General features: G+C 41.2%; 1 protein-coding gene across 7 annotated transcripts in view; it reads right to left on the minus strand.

The window, feature by feature from the left end:
• Positions 1-23431, minus strand: part of SERTAD2 (SERTA domain containing 2) — a 106477-nt gene that overhangs the window by 26930 nt on the left and 56116 nt on the right. The window contains exon 2 of one of the 7 annotated variants that reach the window (XM_090050616.1): positions 3498-3559. The exons of 4 other annotated variants lie outside the window; for them this stretch is intronic. In XM_090050616.1, the coding sequence (XP_089906742.1) occupies positions 3498-3526 (29 nt within the window). In that variant the 5' untranslated portion in view covers positions 3527-3559. Of the gene's footprint in view, positions 1-3466; positions 3560-10036; positions 10857-23431 lie in introns of those variants that run through there. 2 more of the 7 variants (XM_090050625.1, XR_016442864.1) reach the window with 2 other exon arrangements.

Raw genomic sequence — 23431 nt, forward strand, 5'->3', positions numbered from 1 at the left:
AAAATCAGTTTTGACAGGAATCTCTCTCCCCTCCACAGAAGCCTCGATTCTAATTTTGGCTTCCCAGACATAAACCCAGGCACAAAATTAGGCCACATGGATTGTGTTCTAGTGCCTTAAAGACTTGAGGGGGAGGAAAAGCTTTGAGCCATGTGTTATCTGAAGGGAAGAGTGTTATTATTTTAAGTTACCTAAATGATTGCATTTTAAAATGGAGTGCAATCCCAGGCAGTACTAGGAAATTTAACAGTTTGGCTGCAGCCCCAAAAAACATCTCAGATCATTTTGGCTTTTAATGGTCCGCCAAATTAGTTGTAACAGAGGGACAATAAAGCTTTAAGACTTAACAGAGGTGATTATTAGTCATTAATATTGTGACACCTCTAGCTACTATGTTCAACATGTTCTGTAATGATCTGTAATTAATCAAATAGATAGTCTTATTGCAATTAAATCCCATCTTCAAATCACACTGTTTAAAAAAAAAAAAAAAGTATACTTTTGAAAAAGTCCCAGAAGCAATAAACCCCTGAAATTTAAGAAGTCAGGGCATTTTCATAATGTATTTCTTATCACATTGATTACATTAACGCAATGCTTTCATGAATGTTTAAATTACCATATAAAAGAAATGGTCTATTTTATATTTTAAATTTCTCATCTTTGTTATAGTTTTAGATTGGTGCTTTATTTCGCTATCTTTAAAAAATCTCCCCCCCACCCCCGACAAAGCATTGATTTTGGTCCAATTCTACCAGAGTTGCGTATTTTTGCGGCCTCAGCCTATCTTAAGCTCCATTTCCCCTTCTGCTTTCATTATCAGCCACTCATTTTAGGACATACATGAAATAAGAGCTCTAATTGTATCTATTGTGATACAAAAGTTGCCCAGGCAAGATATGCAAAGCAATTCATGAACACTTTATGGAATTTTGATAAGTGGCTTGTGAATTGATCAGAACCTGGCAAAAATTAATAGTAGCCTTTCTGGTGACTGGATTCTTTCTGGCATATAGGGTACCAAAAGCAGGTCCTTCTGCATGCTTGAAGGAAATAAGTCCCTTCTTGAAATTAAAATGTGAGTTTCATTTTATTGCAGGCCTGAACTGCGCTGTAGAAGAGACTCTGGCAATTGTTAGTGTTCTCCAAAGCCTCAATTTTTTTTTACACACATTTTAAAATAAATTTCACGCTTGCTTTGTCTACTCAATTTTCAGGATATACTTTTCTCCCACTTACACCCATAGGCCACATCCAAACAAGTGCAAATGTGTGGTATGTGTAGGTGCCACACCGAAGGCATTCCCCATGAAGGCACTCCCCAGGCTGCTACTTTGCAGCACGGGGGGAGGGTGTTAACCCAAGGATTTAACCCTGGGAGATCCCAGGGTGAAAAATAAATCCATGCCAAAAAAAGTGTGGCAGCTCAGATGGTAGTAGCATGCACTGCACAAAACCAGAGCCTGGCTGGCTACAGCCATGCTCCAAGTGCCAGCCAGGCTCCCTGCAGCAGGAGCACCGGCCCCGATACCCTCCAGAACCACAGATAAGGCTGCTGAGGCCAGCACAGTTGCTGGCCCCAGCCTCCCCTACCGCACCCAGGGTAACCTGCTGCACACCAGAGCGTGCATGGCATGGGCATTCCCCAGGGACAAGCACCAGCAGCACAAGATGTACCACTGCTACTTGTGCCTGGGGAAACGCACATTCCCGCTTGTCTGGATGCGACCGTAGATATTTTCTGAATAACTCTGCAATTCAGTGGATTTGAATCAATGTCTTTCCAAGTTGAATTTGATCCTCAAGTAATTGCAGTGTTGTTAAATCTAACTTATCTGTTCGCTGTTGGAAATATATATTTGTCTAATGTCTTTCCTACAAAAAACCCAAGGCATATAGTTATTGGGTGCCTCCACAGCTGCTGATACCCCTCCTACACCAGGTGGTTAACGCCTTCCTTATAAAATGAGAGACCAGACTGATATGCGCTGGATTTGTGTACATTTGAAATAATTCCACTGGGCCAAATTCTTAGCTATGCCAATGAAAATCTGGAGAAAATCCATTAGTTAGTGAATTTACTCCTTACTGATGCATGGAGACTGGCATAACATGGCAGAATCTGGCCCTGACTGCACTGTCTATATTATGCATTCAGTCTGTAAAGGCCTGCATCACTGAATTCTAAGCCCACAATTAACTTACAGTCTCTGCACTTCAGCGTGGACGCTACTAACATTATTACAGGCACAACCAAATGTTTACTAAATAAGCAGCTGGGTTTGGTACTGATATCTACATCTTGCATTTATGGAATATACGGCCTGAGTCTGCATCAGATTAATTTCAAACTGGTAAAATGCTACTGACTTCAATGTTACTCTCATTTTATACTGGTATAAACCATTTCTCCCTTTGCGAACTACTAAGAGTAACCTTGCTTAGTCTTTCTCTACAGCAATTTTGTGGTCATGTTGTAACTCAGTTCTCCCTTCTATGGTGACTTTAGTACCATCTGCATCCATACACAGAAGTCATTCAGTTGACTATAGATCTTGCAACAAGAAGGGAGGGTAGAAGATATGCACCTTACAGACTAACTAAATAAGACATATACAGAGCAGAAGCTTTCAGGAATTTGAGTTTATTTCATGTATCATATTTAGTTAATCCGTAAGGTGCGTATCTACCCTGCCCGCTGCCTGGCTTCAGATTAACACAGATAACTACCTCCCTAATTTTGCAACAAATCATGGTATGTAACATTGGGCACTTCCCTATACTTCAACACAACTGATGTTCTGTCCTGTCAGGACACAAGTTATGCTGGACAAGTCAGATGAGCATGACATTAGCCATTTCTCACATTGTCCTGCGTGCTATATAAATGGGGCCTCTTCAGGCCATGTAACTAAAAAACAAACAAACTCTGCTGCTCCAAGATAGGTCTGATCCAAAAGTGCCTACAAGCTCAAAAAGCAGTTTACCCAAACCTGTTGGGAAGTACAGAAACAACTTGCATCTGACCACGTATTGATGTCCAGAGGAATTTGTTGACTGAGACTTTCAGAATCTGTAAGTATTTGGGAAATTTGACCTCTACACTCCAAATTCTCCTAGGCACACAGAGTTTCTCCCTGAGAGCCACCTGCAATCACCTGCTACCCACCGCAGTTTGGAACGGTGCAAGCACAGCATGCCCTGAAGGTAATTCTACTAACCTGACCAAGCACAGGATGCAGGACATGACAATAAATCTAAGACTGTGTGAAGGGAGCTGAATGTGTTTTCTGCAACTAAGTTAAATAACACAGATTGCATACAATTGAGTGAGCAAGGTAGCCTAAACACAGCCTTACTCCATGGTCTGAAACAATAAACACTTCTGCAGAAAGGAATACGCTGTCTTAGGCTTAACATATTTAATAGCAAAGTATTACTATGATTATACTATCATAACGCTCACCTTTGAACTCCCATTTGTAGACAATACTTGCCTGGGAGAGCTCTGTAGGAGCAGGACCATCACTCGTATGCCATTCAGAATTCAAGCTGATCTCTGTATGTTAAAGGGAAGATTTTTTGGTTTTCTCCAAGTAATGAATTAAATACATTGCAACCTGGCAGATGACATTTGAATATCAAGATGTGTGTCAATTAGGAAACAATAGCAACACTCAAGCTGGAATATGAGGTCGAACATCTGCATCTTTTATATTTTCAAAAAGGAACAGTAAAAATAACAGGTTATGTTTTTAGCTGTGTTTTTATTTTATTTTTTTAACGGTAACCACTTTCAGTATTTTGTAAGATTTCACTAGGTATTATGTCGTTACAAAGCACTGCTATACTTTTTGGCTCCCTCTTCAGATGTGTTCATACTAGTCTTAAGTTTTGTATGTACACATCATTAATGCTAACTGCTTAGCAAGCAACTATTCACAAATAGAAATCCCTGGGCTCATGAGACACTGAAGTGGTAATGGGGAAAACTAAAGAAAGACATATCTCTGAAGAATAGGGTCTCATTACACTGGCACAAACGCTAAATGCAGAGGTCACTAGAGCAACTGATACCAGGATGCCACTGTATTAATATCTATGCCAGTGAAAACTGCGGCTTTTGCGTTGGTGCTTGGCATTTCCATTATGTTTCTGTGCTGGTGTATGTGCCTCAATGCAGTTCAGCTAGTATGAATTTCCTAACATATAGAAAGTATTTGTCAAAACCAGAGGACAAGGCTGGCCCTCTTGTGCTCCAATTTCAACTTACATTTTTTCCTTAAATTTATTTCTTCCTTAATGTTTTTGGGAAACTGGAAGAAAAACAAATTCTCCAGAACACATAAAATTATTACTCATGAACTCTTAGGTTTTTTTAAAGGAGAAAACAAGTGGGAAATTGTTTGAATTATTACAACCAAACACCGCCTTAAATCCTTATTCAGAATCATTGTGTCCAGTTGGCCTCCTCTAGGTAAAATGAGATGCAAAGAAAAAAACAGGGAGACTTGTAAATCAATATTCTAAGCAAAATTAAACTCTGCTGTGTACTTGTGTTAAATATTTCCTGTAACTTCTAATCTAAGACCTGTTCTCGCTCATATCGACAGAAAACTTCTACTGCCTTCAGTAATGCAGGATCATACCCAGAAAAACCTAGCAAGGAGGACACCTGTACTGCAGGACAAGCTACTAGAAAGTATCACAAGATGATGAATTCGTTGTCTGAAAATATTACATCCCAAATACATTTAGAAGATTAGTATTCTAATTGTTGTATCATGTAACATATTCAAAAGTCACTTGGGTATCTGATTCTCACCTGGAAGTGGCACTTTGGATATTGATCACTTGTTACCTATCATCAGGAAATGCAATGCACTATCCACAGAATAGTTTACCTATAGGCTTGCTGCAACCGTTATTCACAGAGACATTTCCCTCTCCTTAAAATTCCCAGTGCTCTCTCAGTCCTCTTGAGGCTACTGATGTGCAACATCCTCACTCCAACTAAAACAATCCATCCTCTACCAGCAGCTATCACTGCCCACCAACACCGATATCAGATTTTCCTGTCCTTACACACCCCTGCTGTCCCAGATCCCATTAAGGCCCCATTTCCCACAAGACATGATTAATCTTTTATGCAGTTCATGCTGCTCACACCAAGGTGTAGCCAACACCAAGCTGCTCACCAAGCCATCGCCAAGGTGTAGCCAATAGACGCCTAAAACACCTCAACAAAACTAACCCCTTTTTGCTTCCCTAGAACAAGCAAGCCTCATTTATGGAGCTGAATATGACATCATCTTTCTCAGTTCACAGGATTTTAGACAATATTAAAAACACAAAGTTTAAGAAATGCTTCTTTTCTGTTTTTGAAAAAAGTGAAAGAAAAATCAATTCAGCAATGAGTCTAGGGGTAGGTCAGCAGAAAAAAAAAAGGCTTCAGAGAACATAACTGAAAACTGTTTTGCTATGGCAGAAGCAAAGAATGTTTGCTAAAAACATAGACATGGTAGAAAAACACCAAAGAAAGCAGTCAGTCTGTGGGACCAATTAATAAGTGTAACTTCACTAAAGCTAGCAGGGTTGAGCCACTAACTGTAGTTCTGCGTTTAGACCCAGTGGGTGCATCTACATGTACAATTAGCATGCAGAAATAAACTCCAGAGCAGTTTGGGCTGGAGTTAATGGCTCCCGGGCACAGTCTATATATGTGCACCTGCAACAGCACCAGTTAGAGCCAGGGCAGAGGAGCCCCAGGCTGGCAGTGGTCTGGGGGTCAGCCCCAGGCTCCGGGTGGTGGTGCCAGGCAATGGAGAAGCTGGCTGGGTCCTGAGGGTACTACAGCGTGGGGCCGGCTGGCAACCAGCCCCCACACTGTAGCACCCTCATGCCCAGCCAGTAGCAGTCATTGTCTACACATGCATTTCAGCATACTAAATGACTCCATGGTAGGTTAGTACTTGTCCTGGACAGTACTAGCCTACAGTGGAGTTAATTAAATTACTGCACCCTAATATAGGTGCACACATAGATGGTGACACTCTACTGCGGAGCTAATTACTCAACTCCACAGTAAAGCACGTGTGTAGATGTAGATGTAGATGTACCCAGGGTGTGCTGAAAACATAACAGTGTTGGACTATATGAGAAAGCCACACACATGCATATAAAAGGGTCATTGCTATTCAGGTCTGTTGATTCACTATCTACTTTTGGTTCAAAATCATAGGAAACTAACTTTGGTAATGCAGCTTACAATAGTCCCTGTATGCAGTGCAGCTCCCTTTGGAAAGACAAATCTGCACTAAAGTCAATTCAACATTTCTGTAAGATATATATGGTTTTTGTTCTGTAGATGTACTTCCCACCATTCTTTAACCCAGTTTGGTCTGGTCTACACAGGCAAGCCCCAACACATTATAACATAGTTAAGCCATTACCCTTAAATGGTGTTCAAATGCCATAGATTTTGTAGCACTGATAGCACCAGATAAATAGCCATAAACAAGATTTTTCTAGCATGGTTCATAGGGAGAATGTTACTGCACAGATTTGCTAGCTTTAAGAGCAGCTTAAACACTATTACTAGTAAAATAGTTTTGGTCATAGTGATGACAGGGACAAAGCATCAATGTAGACAAATGCAACGTGCTCTTATTTAGATCTGCTAAAAGACAACACGGTGTGAGTGCCCAAGAATATATTGCACTCACATTTGTGTGAACATGAGTATACATAAGCCTTCAGCAACTAATAATCCATCTCATGTATACTGCATTTTTCTTTCCTGATAATTGTCTCATATCCACTGCCTTGGCAATTTATGTGACCAGGGATCCATTTGACCAGTCAAATAAAGTTTGGTCAATTGACCGGTCAAATTATCGATCAAAAATTATAAAGAATTGGCAACAGCTTCAAGTAACACACAGAAAAAGCACAAGTTTTCCATTAAGAAATGTGTCAACAAACAATAAGAAAAACATATTTCTGTCAGGAAAACCGTTTAAAAAAATGTTGGGGTTATTTTTTATAAAATTGCTACAATCTTTGACCTGTCAAATGGCTGCATATTTTTGACAAGTCAGTTAGCCGGCTTGCCAACCCTAACCCTTTAATTTGAACACAGGGCTCAGCAACTTTTGAAAATTTTACTTGACTTGATTAGAACACTAATCTTGAAAGTTTCACTCACAATGCAAAATTTTCAGATATCCGGTACTGCCCAGCAGCATGTTCACTGATATATATATCCTTATTGTAATGTTTTATAGGCCTGATGCGACTGAAGTCAGCAAAAATTTTGCCATTGACATTGTTGAGAATAAAAATATTCCCAGGGAAGAAAGTCTCTCTTCTACTATTAAGAATACCAAAAGTTACACCAGGTTAAGCTTCCACAGTGATTCTGAGTTTTTAACATTTGATTAAAAATAGTGTCTATAGCTATATAAATGTACAGTTGCAAGTGGTGCCAGGCAAATAAAATATGGGAATTTTATTAATACAAATTAGCAACCATAAAATCCTTCTGTATCCACCCAGAAAAAGAAAACAAACAAAAACCACACACAAAACATCTGTCCAGGTTAAATTATACCCTTCATTCAAACATGCAGTTATCTGAGGGTCTGATTTTAAGTAAACAGTGAGTGACCTATACAACTTCTCCTTTTACAAAAAAACCCCAAAAAAACAGAAGTTGAATCTACATTACCAAATTTAAAAGAAAAAAAAAAAAGCTGGCAGTAAGTAGCACAAGAACATCAGAAGTAGCATAAACTCCCACTTCCATTCTGTTTCATTACAAATAAATGCACAGCATATAGAAACCAAATTCATTGAGTTAATGCAATAACCCATTTGCAAATGTTTCATTCTCATTCCTTTAAAAAAAAAGAAAAGAAAAGAAAAGAAAAGAAAATGTCCAGTCTCTGACAGTAAAATGCTATGAAAACCTGTATGAGAACACAAAACATGACTGAAACATGTCAGGATTCTTCTACCTATTATGGCCTAGTAATGACTCATTTGACCTTGTTAGATTTAGCTGTGTTAGGGAGGGAGAATAAGCCAAATTCAGTAGTATAAATGCAGTTAAATAAGACAGTGTGAGTGATCTCTGTACTCCCAGAACTACTTAAAATCAGCATAAGTATGTTAAAGACTACATTATGGAGAGAAAAAAAAGATTATGTAGAGATCCTCTGTATAGTTTCTCTTAAGAATTTCTTCCTCTCCCTCACTTTAAGAGAAAGGGACCAACTCTTCATTTACAGTAATAGCAGTCAGAGAATAAGACTAAGACTGAGGGCTCCACCAATCACTACTCCTAAAGATCACAGGTATTTCAGGCACGGCAGGAATACAATACAAAACTGAAAAAAAGATGCAGAGAACCAAAAACTCATCCCAAAGGGCCCTGTACTCCTTTCTGCTCATCTGTGCTAAATGACCGAGGTGAAGGCCACCAGAATCTGGGGAAGTGGCGTGAAGCAGCCTGGCTGTCCCCACCCTACTTCATTCACAGCATGTGACTGGGGATTCGCAGGAAGGAAAGGCGATCCGTTGGAAGCAGGACAGCATAGCGCTAGAAGGCAGCTGCTGCAAGTGGTACACTCCTCTTTGAGCCCTGTGACTTTCTGAGCTGAAACCCACATAGCTTTCAAACAGTATTCGCTGCCTCCTTTTGTTTTTCACCTGTGTTTGGGAAAGAATATAGAAACTTAAACGCATAGGGCAAAAAAGCCAATGACAAGGGAAGGCACTTATGCCAGGGGAGTCGTAGAGCAAGTTTCTTTGACTTCTAGCTTGGACTTTTCCAACCGAAATGCATGATTGGACCCTTAAACCTTTATTTTTTCATAAGCTCATCAACTATTTTTGTTTGCCTTTTGGTACATTAATGTTACAAGCCAATTTCTACCCGTGAATATTTTTAGTGGGGAAATGAGATCTGCCCTGCTCAGTGGTGCAGGGTTTGGGGGTGGGGGAAGTTGTTAATTGAGTACCACAGACCAATTCATTCTTAGCAAGGTGTTGGCATATAGGTAATAGAGTAAACTTGGCCCTACAGGACCTTTTCTTTCTGGCACCATGTCACTCAGCACCTAGTTAATGCCCCAATGCAAGTCAATCCATGTCCTATCCCACAGAACGTGGATGTTCTAATTAGCAACACATCTACATACTCCGGTATAAACTCTATACAAATCCTCCTAAAAACTCCTGGATTCAGCGATATGTGGAACTCCTTGCCACAGCATAGTCAATCCTTCACGTAGCTATGCTTTTTAAGTCCCTTTCGCCTAAATATTTTGTCACTATTCTCTTCTACAGATCAAATGTTCAACCCTGGTCATAGTGATAATGATAGACACAGTGCAGACCTTGTAGTACTGATAATCCACCTCTCAATGTGGGCACACATGCCGACACGCAGACACAGGTCAGTGGTCAAAAACCTCTTTCTTCAATGGCAGCTCCTCCACAGGAAAGCCATCTCTCAGCTGACCTACTGAGATTCAGAAAGTGCAAGTGCTGTATTTCTACCCTAAGTAGTTGTGCTGTCAATCGAAGTGCTGTCTCCAAAGAATGTCAGGTGGTACTCGCTGGTCCCTTAATGTTCCAGACAGCTTATTTATAATTGAAAAGGGCAACGTAGCAATTGTTGTTGTTTTATTCTTTTTAATGCTCTTGTTTTTTTAATGCTATTTATTTTTTTTGCTTTCAAAAAAAAAAAAAATATATATATATATATATATATATATTTGTCTTCAACAAGATGTTCAGGTGAACACCCTCAAACTCCAACACATTTTATTTGCCTTTTGTTTGCTGCCTCTCTTGACGTGGGAGGAATAATGAGAAGAAAATGCATTTGTTGTTTTGAACTTTTTATTGAGTGAAGCTTCATCTTAAATAAATTGAAGTAAAGGAATTTGCTTGAAATAAGCCTTAAAAAGTTTTAATCACACCATTTTTGCTAGCTAGCAGTCGTTCAGTAGCTAGGTGGTTCTAAATAAAGAACTCTAGTCAACAACAGGAAATAACTCCCACAGAAAAAAGGGCAGAATACAAACTCTCACCAACTCTTGTACATAGTTCACAACGGCCTTTTGTTCCATGCACATTAAGTCTAAAATTTTTACTTTTCAGAACATGTTCTTGCTCTTTCAAAGCAATTAAACCTTTTTCTTGCTGCAAAACAGTTTTCTTGCTCTCCTTCCTCCAAAAATAGGCACACTTAAGAATTAGGAAATGATAAAACTATGCCTAATCTTTCATTTAATAGAGGACGATGTGGCACAATTCAAATATTACAAAGAATGTTTCTGAAAGGGACTAGTCATTTTGGATGCTTTGGTTTTTAGATTCTCAGCCTGCAATGTTTTAAAAGCACCTGATTTGCAAAGAGTGCTGAGAGAGCACCTGCCCTTTAAAAATGAGGCATAACGAACCACGCACTCAGGCTGATATCCAGACTGATCCACTTTTAAATCATACTAAATACTATAGGCCCAACACTGTTCATGCTTCTAGGCATTTGCTCACTTTTGCATGATTGAAGTCAACAGGATGACATGTTTCCAACATCTGGCTCTACAATAGGACAAGTAACACCAGCAACAGTACAAAGAAAGCACAGTCTATATGTTCTGGGGAAAAAAGGAAACATTTCCAAATAAAACACAGGATTCCCGTAAATCAGATTAGCCAGTCTGGATTGAAGAGCTACTCCTGCTTTCACTCCACAAGTCAGACATGTACACAGGAATGAAAGCTTTTCACATTGACACTATTCCTCCAGGTTCCCACTCAATCCAGGCTCCACTTCAGCCACTCTGTAAAACAACACAGACAAAGTGATCCTGTTTAAATGAGTCCACTGAAATAGAAGAGTTCTTTGTGAGGGACCAAGTGAAAGAAATCCAATTTAGCTTAGCCCAGTTATCCAATAGCAACAGTGGCGAGTATTACTACATAAAAGACCTTGGTTTGAGATCTGCTGTTTCCAACCCTGCCTGGAATGGGGTGTGCTGCTCATCTAACGCTCAGTTCCTTTAGGACAGAGTAAGGGAAGGACGTACCTTTCCATGCCCAACAGTTACTGTCTGTTTTGACGGGCTCAGAAAGGAAAATCTTCACACATCACATAAAGGTGGAGATTACCACCAGAGGATCTAGTATTTCAAAAAGGGGCCAAGAGAGGAGAGATGTGTGTGCAGATAGTGTGGCCAAATTTGCATGTGGGACAGCAGATTCTTACCTTATGTGGTTTGTACCTGGGCGCCACAGTGGAGGCAGAGGGCTCAAGACTTTGGCAGGACACTGATGCAAGAGAGATGTTGCTAGCAACAACCAGGTTATTCCTTCCTTGGCCTTGCAACTGCCAAAATTTCATGTGGCAAGCAAAGATCCAAAGCCCTAAATTTGCAGAGCCAGGGAAGGGTTAATCTAAATTGGGGTAGGTAACCCCCAGCACGTGTGCCACAGCATGGCATGCAAAGGCATTTTGCTTGGCACTCACACCTTGGGGAAGGGGCCACGGTCACGCTGCCACAAAAGATCAGGCCCATCACAGCTCCTCTGCTGTCTGCCCCTGGAATGCCAACATCTTACAAATCAGAGTTGTGGGTGTTTTTGGCACTCTGCCCAAAAACGTTATCGACCTAACATCTCTCACCACAGAAGGTGTCTCCCACAGGAGGGGAGGCAGGAAACTGAGGACGGGACTCCTAACCCAGCTCCAATCTGTTCAGCTGGAACCTCAACCCCCTGTGCTTCCATTCCTTTGCATCTGAGGCTTGTGTCCCATTCACCCACCTTTACTTATGCTCCTGAAAAGAGGAATCAAGGGAGGGCACAACTCTGCTACTCCACCAATGCATACGGGTGGATTCAGCATAACAAGCTTCTTATTATAACAAATCATAGCGCTATGAAAAAAGTACGGCCCAAGGTTGCAAGAGTTCCCTGTGTCTAGTCTACAGTATCTAGGAAATGTATGGAACAATACACATCCAAAGCTATCAACTTCTATAACATGAAAGAAAACTGGATCAACAATTCACACTTTAAAAAGTCTTTACTTTTTCATTTACTGAGTCTAATATTGTTTAGGTCTGGCTGTGGTATTTGCTGTGATATGGGCATAAGCGCATATCTTACTCAGTGTAAATTGTGAGGGTATAATATTAGCCTCCAAAAAGGAAGAAAAGTTTGCACTCCCTGGAAGACGTTTTAAGCTAAAATTTCTTTTCAGAAGAGTTAGGGCATTTTTACATGTGCTTTGGAACATGGCACTGGGTGCTTTAATTAGTGAGTCGTGCTAATTAAAAGCACCCATGTGTCACATGCATCAGCATCCCCACACTGAAAAAATGGTGGTGTGGCACTTTGAACTAAAACTCATCCAACGTATTTTATTTCAGCGTCCCACCGCCATTTTTTCAGCGTGGGGACGCACAGGGACACATGACACAGAAGGCTGCCAGTGCACAATTTCCGTGCTCCAGCAGACTCAGTTAAACAAGTCTGCTCTGACCCAATGGATTTCCAGCATGTTGGAGCAGGCTCCCCACATGTCTATAGGAGCCTCTAGACTGTAAACCCAACACATGACCTTAAAACACACATGTGTATTATGGATGGAGGAGCTGACTCCACCACATTTATTCACATGCAGTGGTACATTACTCTGTGAGAAATCCATTAGATTACTCACAGAACAAGGTAGTACTCACTTATGAGAATGGCAGGATCAGACATTTAAAGAGCCACTCCTGCAATCTAATCTTTACTCAATGACTAGTCCCATTTACTTTCCCAGAACTATTCATGTAATTCAGAATAACAGAGATGAGCAAAGTTGTAGCTTTGGCACAAAAATGAATATAGACCTACTCCAAAAATTAAAAAGAGAAAGAAAAATGGAATGATCAATTGGCACCAATAGTTCTACTGTGCAAACATGTTGATCGTTTTAAAAGGCATATGCAATCATGTATCAGCTCTCCCCTAGCAAAGCATTTAGGCTTTTGGACATAGTTATAATTTGCAGTAACCATCTTTCTGGAATAAGATACTGTATACAATTAGAAACCATTTTTCACAATTAAATATCTTAAACATTTCTCTTTCGAAATACCCAGCATGATTATACCACATTATAACCTAATCTCAACATAGATTTTATGGCAGTGTTGCAAACCCTTCCAAAAGCAGGTATAGTAACAAAGGAGATGATAGAGGAGTTGCTATGGTAGAGCAGCACTGATAGTCACTGCTGTAGGGACAGGTCTCCACTTCTACACTTTCCAAAGGGAAAAAAAAAATGAACAAACAATTATCAAACAGAAAATGCACAAAAGCTTACAAACTCTGCGTTTCTGGATGAAATACTATAAGTATTTTAGTGGGTTATTTTTCTTCTGAAGTACTATATTCCAGTGATATTTCAGCCCACATGCATTGACACATACAAGGTCTAAAATGGCTGTGATTCATCTTCAGCTCTAAGTCATGCTCACAAGTGATGTGGCATGCTATATGTGCCTTCACAATGTGCGTAATTTAGCTTCATTTTCTCTGCCCCCACCTTGCATTAAGTGAAGCTCCCACAAAGCAGAGTCATCCACCTCCAACTTACCCTCCTACCTGCTTGAAGGATGCATGAAGGAAGATTTTGATGAATAAAATATGCATAATCTTTTTTACATATGATGATTATAAAGGTGCAGCGAGTTGTTAAAATGCTTTCTAACACCTTTCTGGAGCTAAAAATGCTAATGTAAATAGTCACTCCATAGTATACTATTATTACAGCCATATTGTGCTCATCTCTCTCTCACTTAACATATACAATCTGAAACATGCACTATGACCCAGACTTTACGTGAGTGTTTATATTGAAAGATTTTACTTTTTTTTTTTTTTTTGTCACAATCGCCCTCTCCCACAACAGCCTTGCAGTGAGCACTCACTGCAGCCCTCTGCCCTAGATGGACTGTTCTAAGAACAGGAGTTTTTGCAACCCCCCTACTAGTTCAGACATAGGCTGCTTGCATCCAGATGCTGCCAGCCACTATGCATCACATATGGTGGCATTGTGATATAGATTACAGACCACTTCTGAACTACAATTCCACTCTTTTGAGGCATCAAGCCAAGCTTGAACAGAAGTAAAAGACAAGCTTTTTATTTGATAAAACTCATTATCTCACTGACATTTGAAATATACCTCAGATGCAGAAATGCATTACAACATACCTCTAGAATTACACAAGAATGGAGATGCTTAAGCACAATAATAAATGTGCGATTTAGAAACCGTTTATACCCTGTGCCAACATTTCCCATTTCTCTCATCCCTCTTGCCACCCACTTTTGAAGGGAAATAAACAACTGTTTTTCATTTATAAAAAAAGGAAGAAAAGAGGGAGAGAGAAAAAAAGAAAAGGTCAGTCATGTTCTCTGCAGCAGCAGGAGGCCCCCCGACAGAATGAGTCACCTCACCTTCCTTAATATTGATTTAGATGGGCTGCACGATTTCCTTCCTTCCCCCAGCTGTTAGGAAACTGGGAAGAAGGGGCAATTAGCAGCAAAAAATGTATCAGAGAGAAGGTGCTTGAATGCTATGGAGCTGGGGACCACGGAGATGACTGGGCAGATCTATATTTGAAAAAACAACTGCAGCAAACTAAGATGACACAAATTAGGCCCTCCATTTACAGGGACGCTGCATGTCAGTGTCAGAGTATGCACGTGTGTACATGCATATGCGAGTATCCATGCAGGTGTCCACACCACTCACAAAACCTCACATTGCTGCTTTCCCATCCGTGATCTAAGGGGCTGCATACTAGTCAGCCAAAGCAGAGATTAGGTTCCCTACCTGCCCAGGGGCCCTCTTCCTCTCCCTGCTTACTAAGTTGTCATTCAGCTCTGCCTCCCAGTTTGTCAGCCTGCTTGCTTCCGCTGGGCACGTGATTGACAGGCATGAGTGCAATGCCTGCTGGGATGAGCAAGCTGGCCAACGTGCCAAGACCCAACACAGAAAGCTTGCAAGGCAGGCAGAGCCATCCAAGCCTGCAACACTGTGTCCCAGAAGCAGAGCCAAAATTGTGCGGCCGCTCACAGCAGCCCGGTTCAGTTCAAACCAGACAGGGAGCTGATCAGAGGAATCACAAGCCTTGCTTTCCCCCTCCACTACCTCTACCTGCTTCTGCCGAAGCCCCCAGACTGGCGAGAGTCTGACTTATTTTCTTCCCATGTTTCCTATTGCACCGCTTGGGACCAACAACTAGCCTGCTACTGGGCATTAACTTTCCCTTGTTCCCCCAACAAACGGCTTCTTGTCGGACTGACCCAGCATACATACCCTTCCTCACATGAAGGGCAACTTTTGCCCTGAAGTTTGTCCAAGATCTCTCACAGCTATGCAGCTGGTCCCACAAAAGATATCGCCCCCAAAAATCCTTGCCTCTCACATGTTTCCTGGACAATCACGGCTACGACAACGCTCCGATGCTATAAGAAAATGCTCTTTATTTCTGATGTTCATTTGTCCTAGCTCCCTTTATCCCTCCCTTGGAAATCCTTAAAGCAAGTGGAAGAATGTCCATAGCTGCCTTGGTAGCAACCTTCAGTTGTCTTGGTTAGATACCACATGATGGTAGGTGAAAGGAGGTAGCTGGAGTCTGACATGCTCTGGGCTCTGCAAATGCTGCTTAGGCCAAGGTGGCTTCAGAAAATGGCGGCAACAGGAATGGAAGAACAGCCCCCACAACAACTGGGAATAACTGCACCAGACCCTGAACAAACACAGAAGCAAACAGGCCATTTCCCAAGAGACAACAGGACATGCTAGCCTTATTTTACAGGCAGGAGAATGAAAATACAGAGGAATTAGCTGACTTGCCTTCAGCCACACAAGCCTGTAGCAGAATTGGCAGTGAAGCTCAGACTTCTCTAGTATTCCAGAGCCGCCTCATACAGTCCATCCTTCCGTGTCTATAAACCAGATTTTAAAGATGCTCAGGACAAGGATCATGTCTTTCACTTGCTTTACTCCGTGTAATACACCCTGCGGGCTCTGCAAGAGCCCACATGTCCCTCCCTTGTACTGCGTGACTGTTATGTACACAGAGACTCATTGGGAGACGCTCTTAAAGTGGCCCAAAGTGTGGATAGCGCCCTTAGGAACTAAACAGCATTGCTTCCTCATTATTTTAGCTCTTCCTGTATCAAGGTATGGGAGCTGTTGCTCTCTGGTATGGTAATGCATTGTGCTGTCAGCCCAGCCTAAGGAGTCTTTGTTATTTAATTTACTCAAGAAGGTAAAGTGGAAGACCTCTTTGTACTGAGGCTTACAATGCGATCTGGAAAACAGCAGTTGTAATTAGATAAGATGGCAGCAAAACCCACCAGGGAAATAATGTTAATTCATGGGGATTTTCCTTCCCCTCTCTCCCCCTCCTTCCTCAAGTGTTAGAGATCAGAAAAATCAAAACAAGCCTCTGTTCAGCCTCCCTGGGTTGAGCTGACAAAGTGGGGCCGTGTTGATTAGCCCCCTATTTCCCTAATAATGGGGTTTACAGTTCTCAACTGGGCTACTCTGGAGAATGAAGGAGATGCCTCAGTGCTTAGCTAAATATGGCAGGATCATCAGTCTGTGCCCACAAGAAGTGCCCAGGCAGAGAAAAAGAATTGCTCAGTCAGTGTCGCAAGTTATCCCCAGTAGAGATAAAACAAATTCTCCCCCACGCACCCCTGCCAAACTTTGCATTATGTCTTGCCCAGGGTCTAACCAAGCTACGAGAGACTTCTCACATGACAAACCACGAAAAATCAGTTTGATCATTAGTGAGGACTAACCCCAAAGAAAGGCGCATGCAGCCTCAAACCCATTCAAACTGTTGCCACAACATTTTCAGCAAAGACTTCTGAATAGGGAATGTCATAGCTTTACTGCTAAGCAAAGCACTACGAGTATTGCACCACAATGGAGTCTATTCTTCTCTCTATGCACGTGCATATCCCATTCACATGAATGGGAGTCAAGTTTGCACAGAGGCATGGAGAAGATTGTAGCCCAGTGTTCTGCGGTCCTAAACAGTGCATGCTTCCTTCACCCGGAGTCGGCAAGGGAAGTCAAGCTCCCATCTGCTGATCTGCCACTTTCAAAATGGAGTCTAATTAGCCAACTTACTAGTGGCTATTTTCAAAGATTTTTTTATTATTATTATTTTTTTGGTAATTACTCTTCATGAAATCATTTGCATCCCTACTTGATTAGGTCACAACACACTGGTGAACAAACTGATGTAAGGGAGATATCTTTACCCAGCTAAATAAAGGCACACTTTCTCAATATAGAAAGCAACTTAATTGAAGTCATGCACAGAAACTAAGTGGTACTTATCCAAGCAATCAAGATACAGAAGTGTAACATTCACAAATAATGTTAGCGCCTGTAAGAGAAACTACATACCATCTCCTTGTACATTAATTAAAAAAAACCCAAAACCTGTGCATTTGGTTAATCTTGCTTTCTAGCTGAGCAAATTGGAATGACTCCTAAAGAGTTACAGCAGTTACATAACAGCTCTATATTGCAGGCAGAGAGGTAGTCCATCTGTGGAACAGAAATAAATGTAAAGGGAATATGGAATAAACAAACAAAAAGATAACCCCCCCCAAAAAAAATAAGAAAGCAGCAGAGCCCCTCCTCCCTGTTTCAAGTGAAGCCTATTTGTTACAATCATCAGAAATGTACAAAAGAATTGTATTTGAATTGTTCTAATAAAAAATATTGGATTTACCCAAAGAACCTTGTCTGCCTATGTCCTTAGACCAACACGGCTACAACCTACACCCCTAAAAATTATTTTTACACCCAGGGCCAAACATGGCAGCATCCAGGGTGATGTAGTGCTGAGCCCTCTATAGGCTTCTGAATACGGGAGCATCACATAGACTGTTAGGCTGCAATCCGTTAGCATTTTTAATAACTAATCCCTTGTGGTGAAAGTTATCTACTTCTTTAAATAAAAAAAGAAAAGAAAAAGAATAAGCACTTGTGACTACCTGATTTGTAAAAGGCTCTTGTCACATCTTATATTTAAAGAGATTTTCTTTACAAGATTAGGGCTGTAGTGTGTAAACACTTGTGCACATGCTTAACACGAGCAGGTGAGTAGTTCAGTTGAAGCAGAACTGGGGGGCAATGTCTTCTGAACTGTAACAAGAAATATTATAAGATTACAAGGAAAAAACAGAGGGTGCAGAGGTACAGACTGACTCGACACAGAATCCACCACCCCACAGAAAATGGTTTACAATTTAAATATATGTGACAAGGACCTGGCTGGATTTTACCCCATTAACAGCTTTATACCATGTTGGTTTTAAAGTCTAGAAATGACTGGGTGTCATTTAATCTCCTAGATTAAATCACTTAGCGAATATTGTATTGTTTCACTGTTCTTGCTGTCATTCGGAGGCCTCCCCGGAGTTCTTCTGCTGGCTAGCTCACAAGCTAATGAAACCTAGCACAGGAGCAGCTGCCTGAATCTATGTCAGACTGCATCTGGCACCCATCTATCTTCCAGCCATCTAAATTCACCTCTGAAATCATACAAAAGCAGCCGCAGAGCTCCCTGCAGCCGCTCCAACACACCAGTCTTTGTCTCATCAAGCCTGTTAAGCAATTTAAAGCAATTTATTTTTTAATTTGCCTCGTATTTTACAGTGGCAGCTTTTCAAAGGAAGGGGAGAAGTTAAAAAAAAAAAAGGGGGGGGAGGAAGAGGGAGCAGGAGAAAATAAAGCCTTTTTTTCCAAAGTCCTGTCAAGCTCTGGTAGACTATCATTAAACCAGTTTTGGCTGAAACTGTATGTTTAGGGGTTTTCCAATGGAGACACTCTGGTGCCTGTAACACTCAGACAGGGAGGGGAGACTGCCATACAATTCTTGAATTGTTGTCACGGCTGTTAAATATGCTGTAGTACAAATACCCACTAGGGTTGAAGGTTTTCAGTGTATTGGCTCTGGAGAGTTATCCAAAATACTGGTATTAAGTAGCAGGTAATTTACAGTTATACAAACACTGAATAGAAGATTAAGTTGTAAAAGCATAATTAAGCCCTCCCCCCCAATTTTTTGGCATTAACATTTTGTAAATTTAAAAATAGGTGGCATATCTGTAGTGTGAAGCTGACAGAATGTCCTTTAATGTTTGGGAGGATACTTTCTGTCCAGAGAGCACACAGATACACCGCCTTCAGGGCGTAAGGCTTGTAAGGCTGAAGGAAGGTTGTGTGAAATGGTGCCATAATAAAGCCACAAGTTGCTAACTAAAACAGAGTAATGAGTAAAAATGAAACTTGTTTTTTCTCCCCGGAACAGGGTATATTTCTCAGCTGCTGTTCAAGACAAAACTGACTTTACTGCTTACAAGAGTAGCAGACAAGTCAGGTACAGCGGCAGTACAAGTGTCATCACAAAGCCCAAGTTACAGCACATCTACAAAAAGCACAAGGCTAGTACAGTGATTCTCAACCAGGGGGTCATGGTACCCTGGGATGCCTCGAGATGCTTTCAGGTGTGCCACAGGATACCACGTAATGTTAGCACTGTTAGGTGTGCAAACATGCTTCACTAGATGAACCCAATAATTAAAAAAAAGAATCCACAGGGTTAAAAAAAACTCTGACCTGTTGTAATCTTTCTGAGTTGCTTGCAATAGAAAAAATGCTATAGTATTTTTCCATAATCAACAAAATAAGTGAAAAACAAGGACCTAGCATTTTCTGAGGGCTGTAACCCAAAAAGTCTGAGAACCAGTGGGCTAGCAGTCTGAACACAGACTTGGGGGCGAGGAACTCACTAAATTGTAATCCTGGCTTTGGTGTCATCTTCCATGCTGAGAACCACTTTTTTTGGGGGGGGGGGCGGGGGGCGGGGGGAAGCAGGCATTGGTTTTCAGAGATATACATTGGCATTGAGGAAGGCTGAAAAAGCATTCAGAAAACTTGTAGATATACAGAGATAACTGCTGCATGTGCAATAGTGTCACCCAGCTGAACTGTCCTTTCCTTTCTGAGGCTACTTGTAGGTCAGAGTGTCATTATATTACTGGGCAACAGTGGATGAAACCAAGTTTTTATGGAGCTGTAGGCTGAATGTGATAAGTTGTAGGCTGTGAAATGAACAGGAGAGGAACTGGGTAAATTGAAACTCATCTTTCTATCCAGATGTTTTATACTGTGCCTACTTGTGGCACATCTAAACTCCATCCTGGGCACAGTCCCTCACCCCGCTTTTTATGCCCCTCTCCTGCTTGCTTCTCAAGCAAAGTGTCCATGTAAGGATTTACACTAGTGGTACAACTGGCTAAAAAATGTGGTACTTTGTTTCATAGCCTCCCTCCTCCTCCATCTGCAAAACCAGGATATATTCTTACTCACTACACAAGAGCACATGGATTAAGGCTTGTGAGGCACTTTGAAGATGAAAAATGCTGTTTCAGGGCTAAATATTATTAATGTGGTCTCCCTGCTATGCAAGCCGACAGCACCTCAGCTGAGTCTCACAATAAGTTTGCCAACTGTGATGGTGGCCTTTAGTGGTGTGGACAGCTGTCCATTTGGAAAAGACTTGAGACCAACAACTCATTTTATGCACATCAGTGAGCTGACCCGGGGCTGCATCTGAACCAGCAAGCCTAGGGATGGCCAACCTCCGGATGCTATTATCAATCATCTGAGCCATCCATTGGAAAAATACATGCACCAGTGGAGCTATATGATACTTAAATTTTTTACAGGGTTTTCTCCTCTCCCCCATTTCTGCATGCATTTACAGCAGGCACTGTGACAAGCAGCATTCTCACACGCTGCTGCTCCACTAAGAACCTGCAGAACATTTCAGTCCTCCACTGCATGTCACAGAAACAAATAAACAACTGGTATAGAATTGACAATGCTTGTTCCCAAATCCATTTGCTTTGGACAACAGCATTAATTTGGTATCTATCTGAGCAAGGTTAATTTTATGTTGCCTCAATCTCTCAGGGATTTCCTCCCCACTCTTGTTTTCTTTAATTTAGCTAGACGTAATTCAGATGACAACCCCAAGTCTCCACCCCAAAGAATGTACAATCTAGAAATATTACATACTAACAAAGGGCGGAGTACTGAATGGGTAACAAGAAACAAAGTCACATTAATTACAACATTTTAATAGAGAGGCGAGGATTGATTTGGGTGATATTTTTTATTGGATCATGTGCATAGTTTAGATAGAGTTAAGACAAGCTTTCAAATGCAACACCTAAAGACAAATGAATGTCTTGCATTTGACAGCTTGTCTTAACTGTACCCCAACTATGCACTTGGTCCAATAAAAGATATTACCCAAAGAAGTCCTTGCTCCTTGCATATAATTTCTCAGCTGTCACAGCTACAACATAATTCTAATGCTACCAACATTTTAATAGGCCTTGTAGAAAAATATATATTCAGGAGGGAATAAAAGACCATGCTGAAAGCACAGCATACTCAAGGAGTGTCTACACATGCATTAATGTGCTTTAGTTAATGCACATTAAATATAGTAATTCTGGGTATTTATACATATGTTTGTGCCACAGCACCAGGTGCTTTTAAGAGCACCCAGCGCTGCATCACATGCATTTGTATAAATGATGAAACGCACACCAGCACTGAGAAAAATGGCAGCAGTGCACTTTTCACCCAAAAAAGGTGTTTTAGTTCAAAAGCGCACCATCGTCATTTTCTCAGCACTGATGCACATTTTGCAGTTTATACAAATGCATATGATGCAGCGCTGGAGAATCAACTTGCATGCGGAACAGACTTGATTAATCGAGTCTGCTCCAATGCACTGGATTTCTGGTATGTCAGAGCAGACAAATGTATGTGTATAAATACCCCCTGTTGTGAACTGAGCATTAGCTTGGCTTAATGCACAATAAACTAAAAAACATGCTTTTCAAGTGTCACTCAGTGCGCGTTAGCTTATTCTAACGTGCATTAAATAAAAAGCACTTTTTTAGTGATGCTTTAATGCAAATTTAAATAGACTAACACACATTAAAGTGCACGTGTAGATGTGCCTTCAGGCTCAGGAGTGGGGGGACGGGGAGGAACCAAGCATAATAAGGGACTCAGCTGAAAGTGATCCTGTGATGCAAGTGAAGGAAACAAAAACATGGTTTCCTTTTGCTCCACCCATGCTACACAAGAGTGGAACAGGAATCAAAAGTTAAACTGGATAGGCCTTCAAGATAAAATAAACGGGTCTTCAATTTAATACTAGTGCACAAGCTTCCCTTGCAATATAAATATGCCACAACCAAAGCAAAGAAAAAGTCTCAAGTTAGTTTATGCAGATGAAATCCAAAATCAAGGATGCATAGCCAGTTCATCCTGGGAACTCCATCTGGGATGATTATCTGACATTATGACAGGGACAAGGGTAGCCCCCTTACGCATAACAAATGTTCCATTCCAATTTGAATGGATGCTAAAAGTGGAATGTGCCACACAAGCCTGGTGCATTTGTATAGTTGCCTTTGCTCCCAGGCCCACCCAGACTGTGGTTTCATAACCAGCCTGTGAAGTCAGTGGTGTAAGGGTTAATGCCACAAGTTGGGGCTTTTCTTCCATCAGTGCAAGTGCCTTCTGAAAAGTCAATTTTTTTTCTAAAATATATTTTCCCCAACTGGCCATTATTTGGTGAAGCTATGATCAGCACTGCTATGAGCTATCCCAGGGCATATTATTAACTCAACAGACATGATCCTGGAACCCCATGTTGACAATCCGGTATAAACAACAAATTTACGGCATGTGCAGCTTGATTTCTTTGACAGGTAGCGTATTTGTTTAAATAGCCCTCTCTCTCTCTCTCACTCCTACCCCCTCCCACTCCAAACATCTGATGGGCACAACAAAATTAGTTTCCTGGCAAATGCAAGGTGGGAAAATTTGACAGATAATTTTCAGCATCTTTTATGGGATTTTCTTTGGCATGGATCAAAGCATCCTTCATTCCCCTGCTGTTTGTTGCCAATTTTGCACAGCTTCTTAGAGCGACTCTTGTTGCCAGAGGTAGGGAGCCAGGCAATAGTCATGTCTGTAGAGTGTTTAAGTTACACCCGCATGTGTGAGGCCAGACTTCTGTCCAAAGCCAGGATCTCATATCCAACTAGGCATCTCCATAACAGTGCTAGAGTGTTGTGGGACACAACCACTGTCAAAGGTTGTCACATGAAGGGACGCAACAACTAGGCAGCAGAAGAAGTCTGTCTTGGTCCCACTGCATCTTCATGGGCAAGAAGGGCAGGAGTTGAGACAGAAGATCTAAACTGGCCTCCCGACTGCTCAGCCCAC

Source organism: Crocodylus siamensis, chromosome 1 (assembly GCF_052110815.1).
Source record: "Crocodylus siamensis isolate JL-2025a chromosome 1, ASM5211081v1, whole genome shotgun sequence".
In the NCBI taxonomy this organism is placed as follows: Eukaryota; Metazoa; Chordata; order Crocodylia; family Crocodylidae; genus Crocodylus; species Crocodylus siamensis.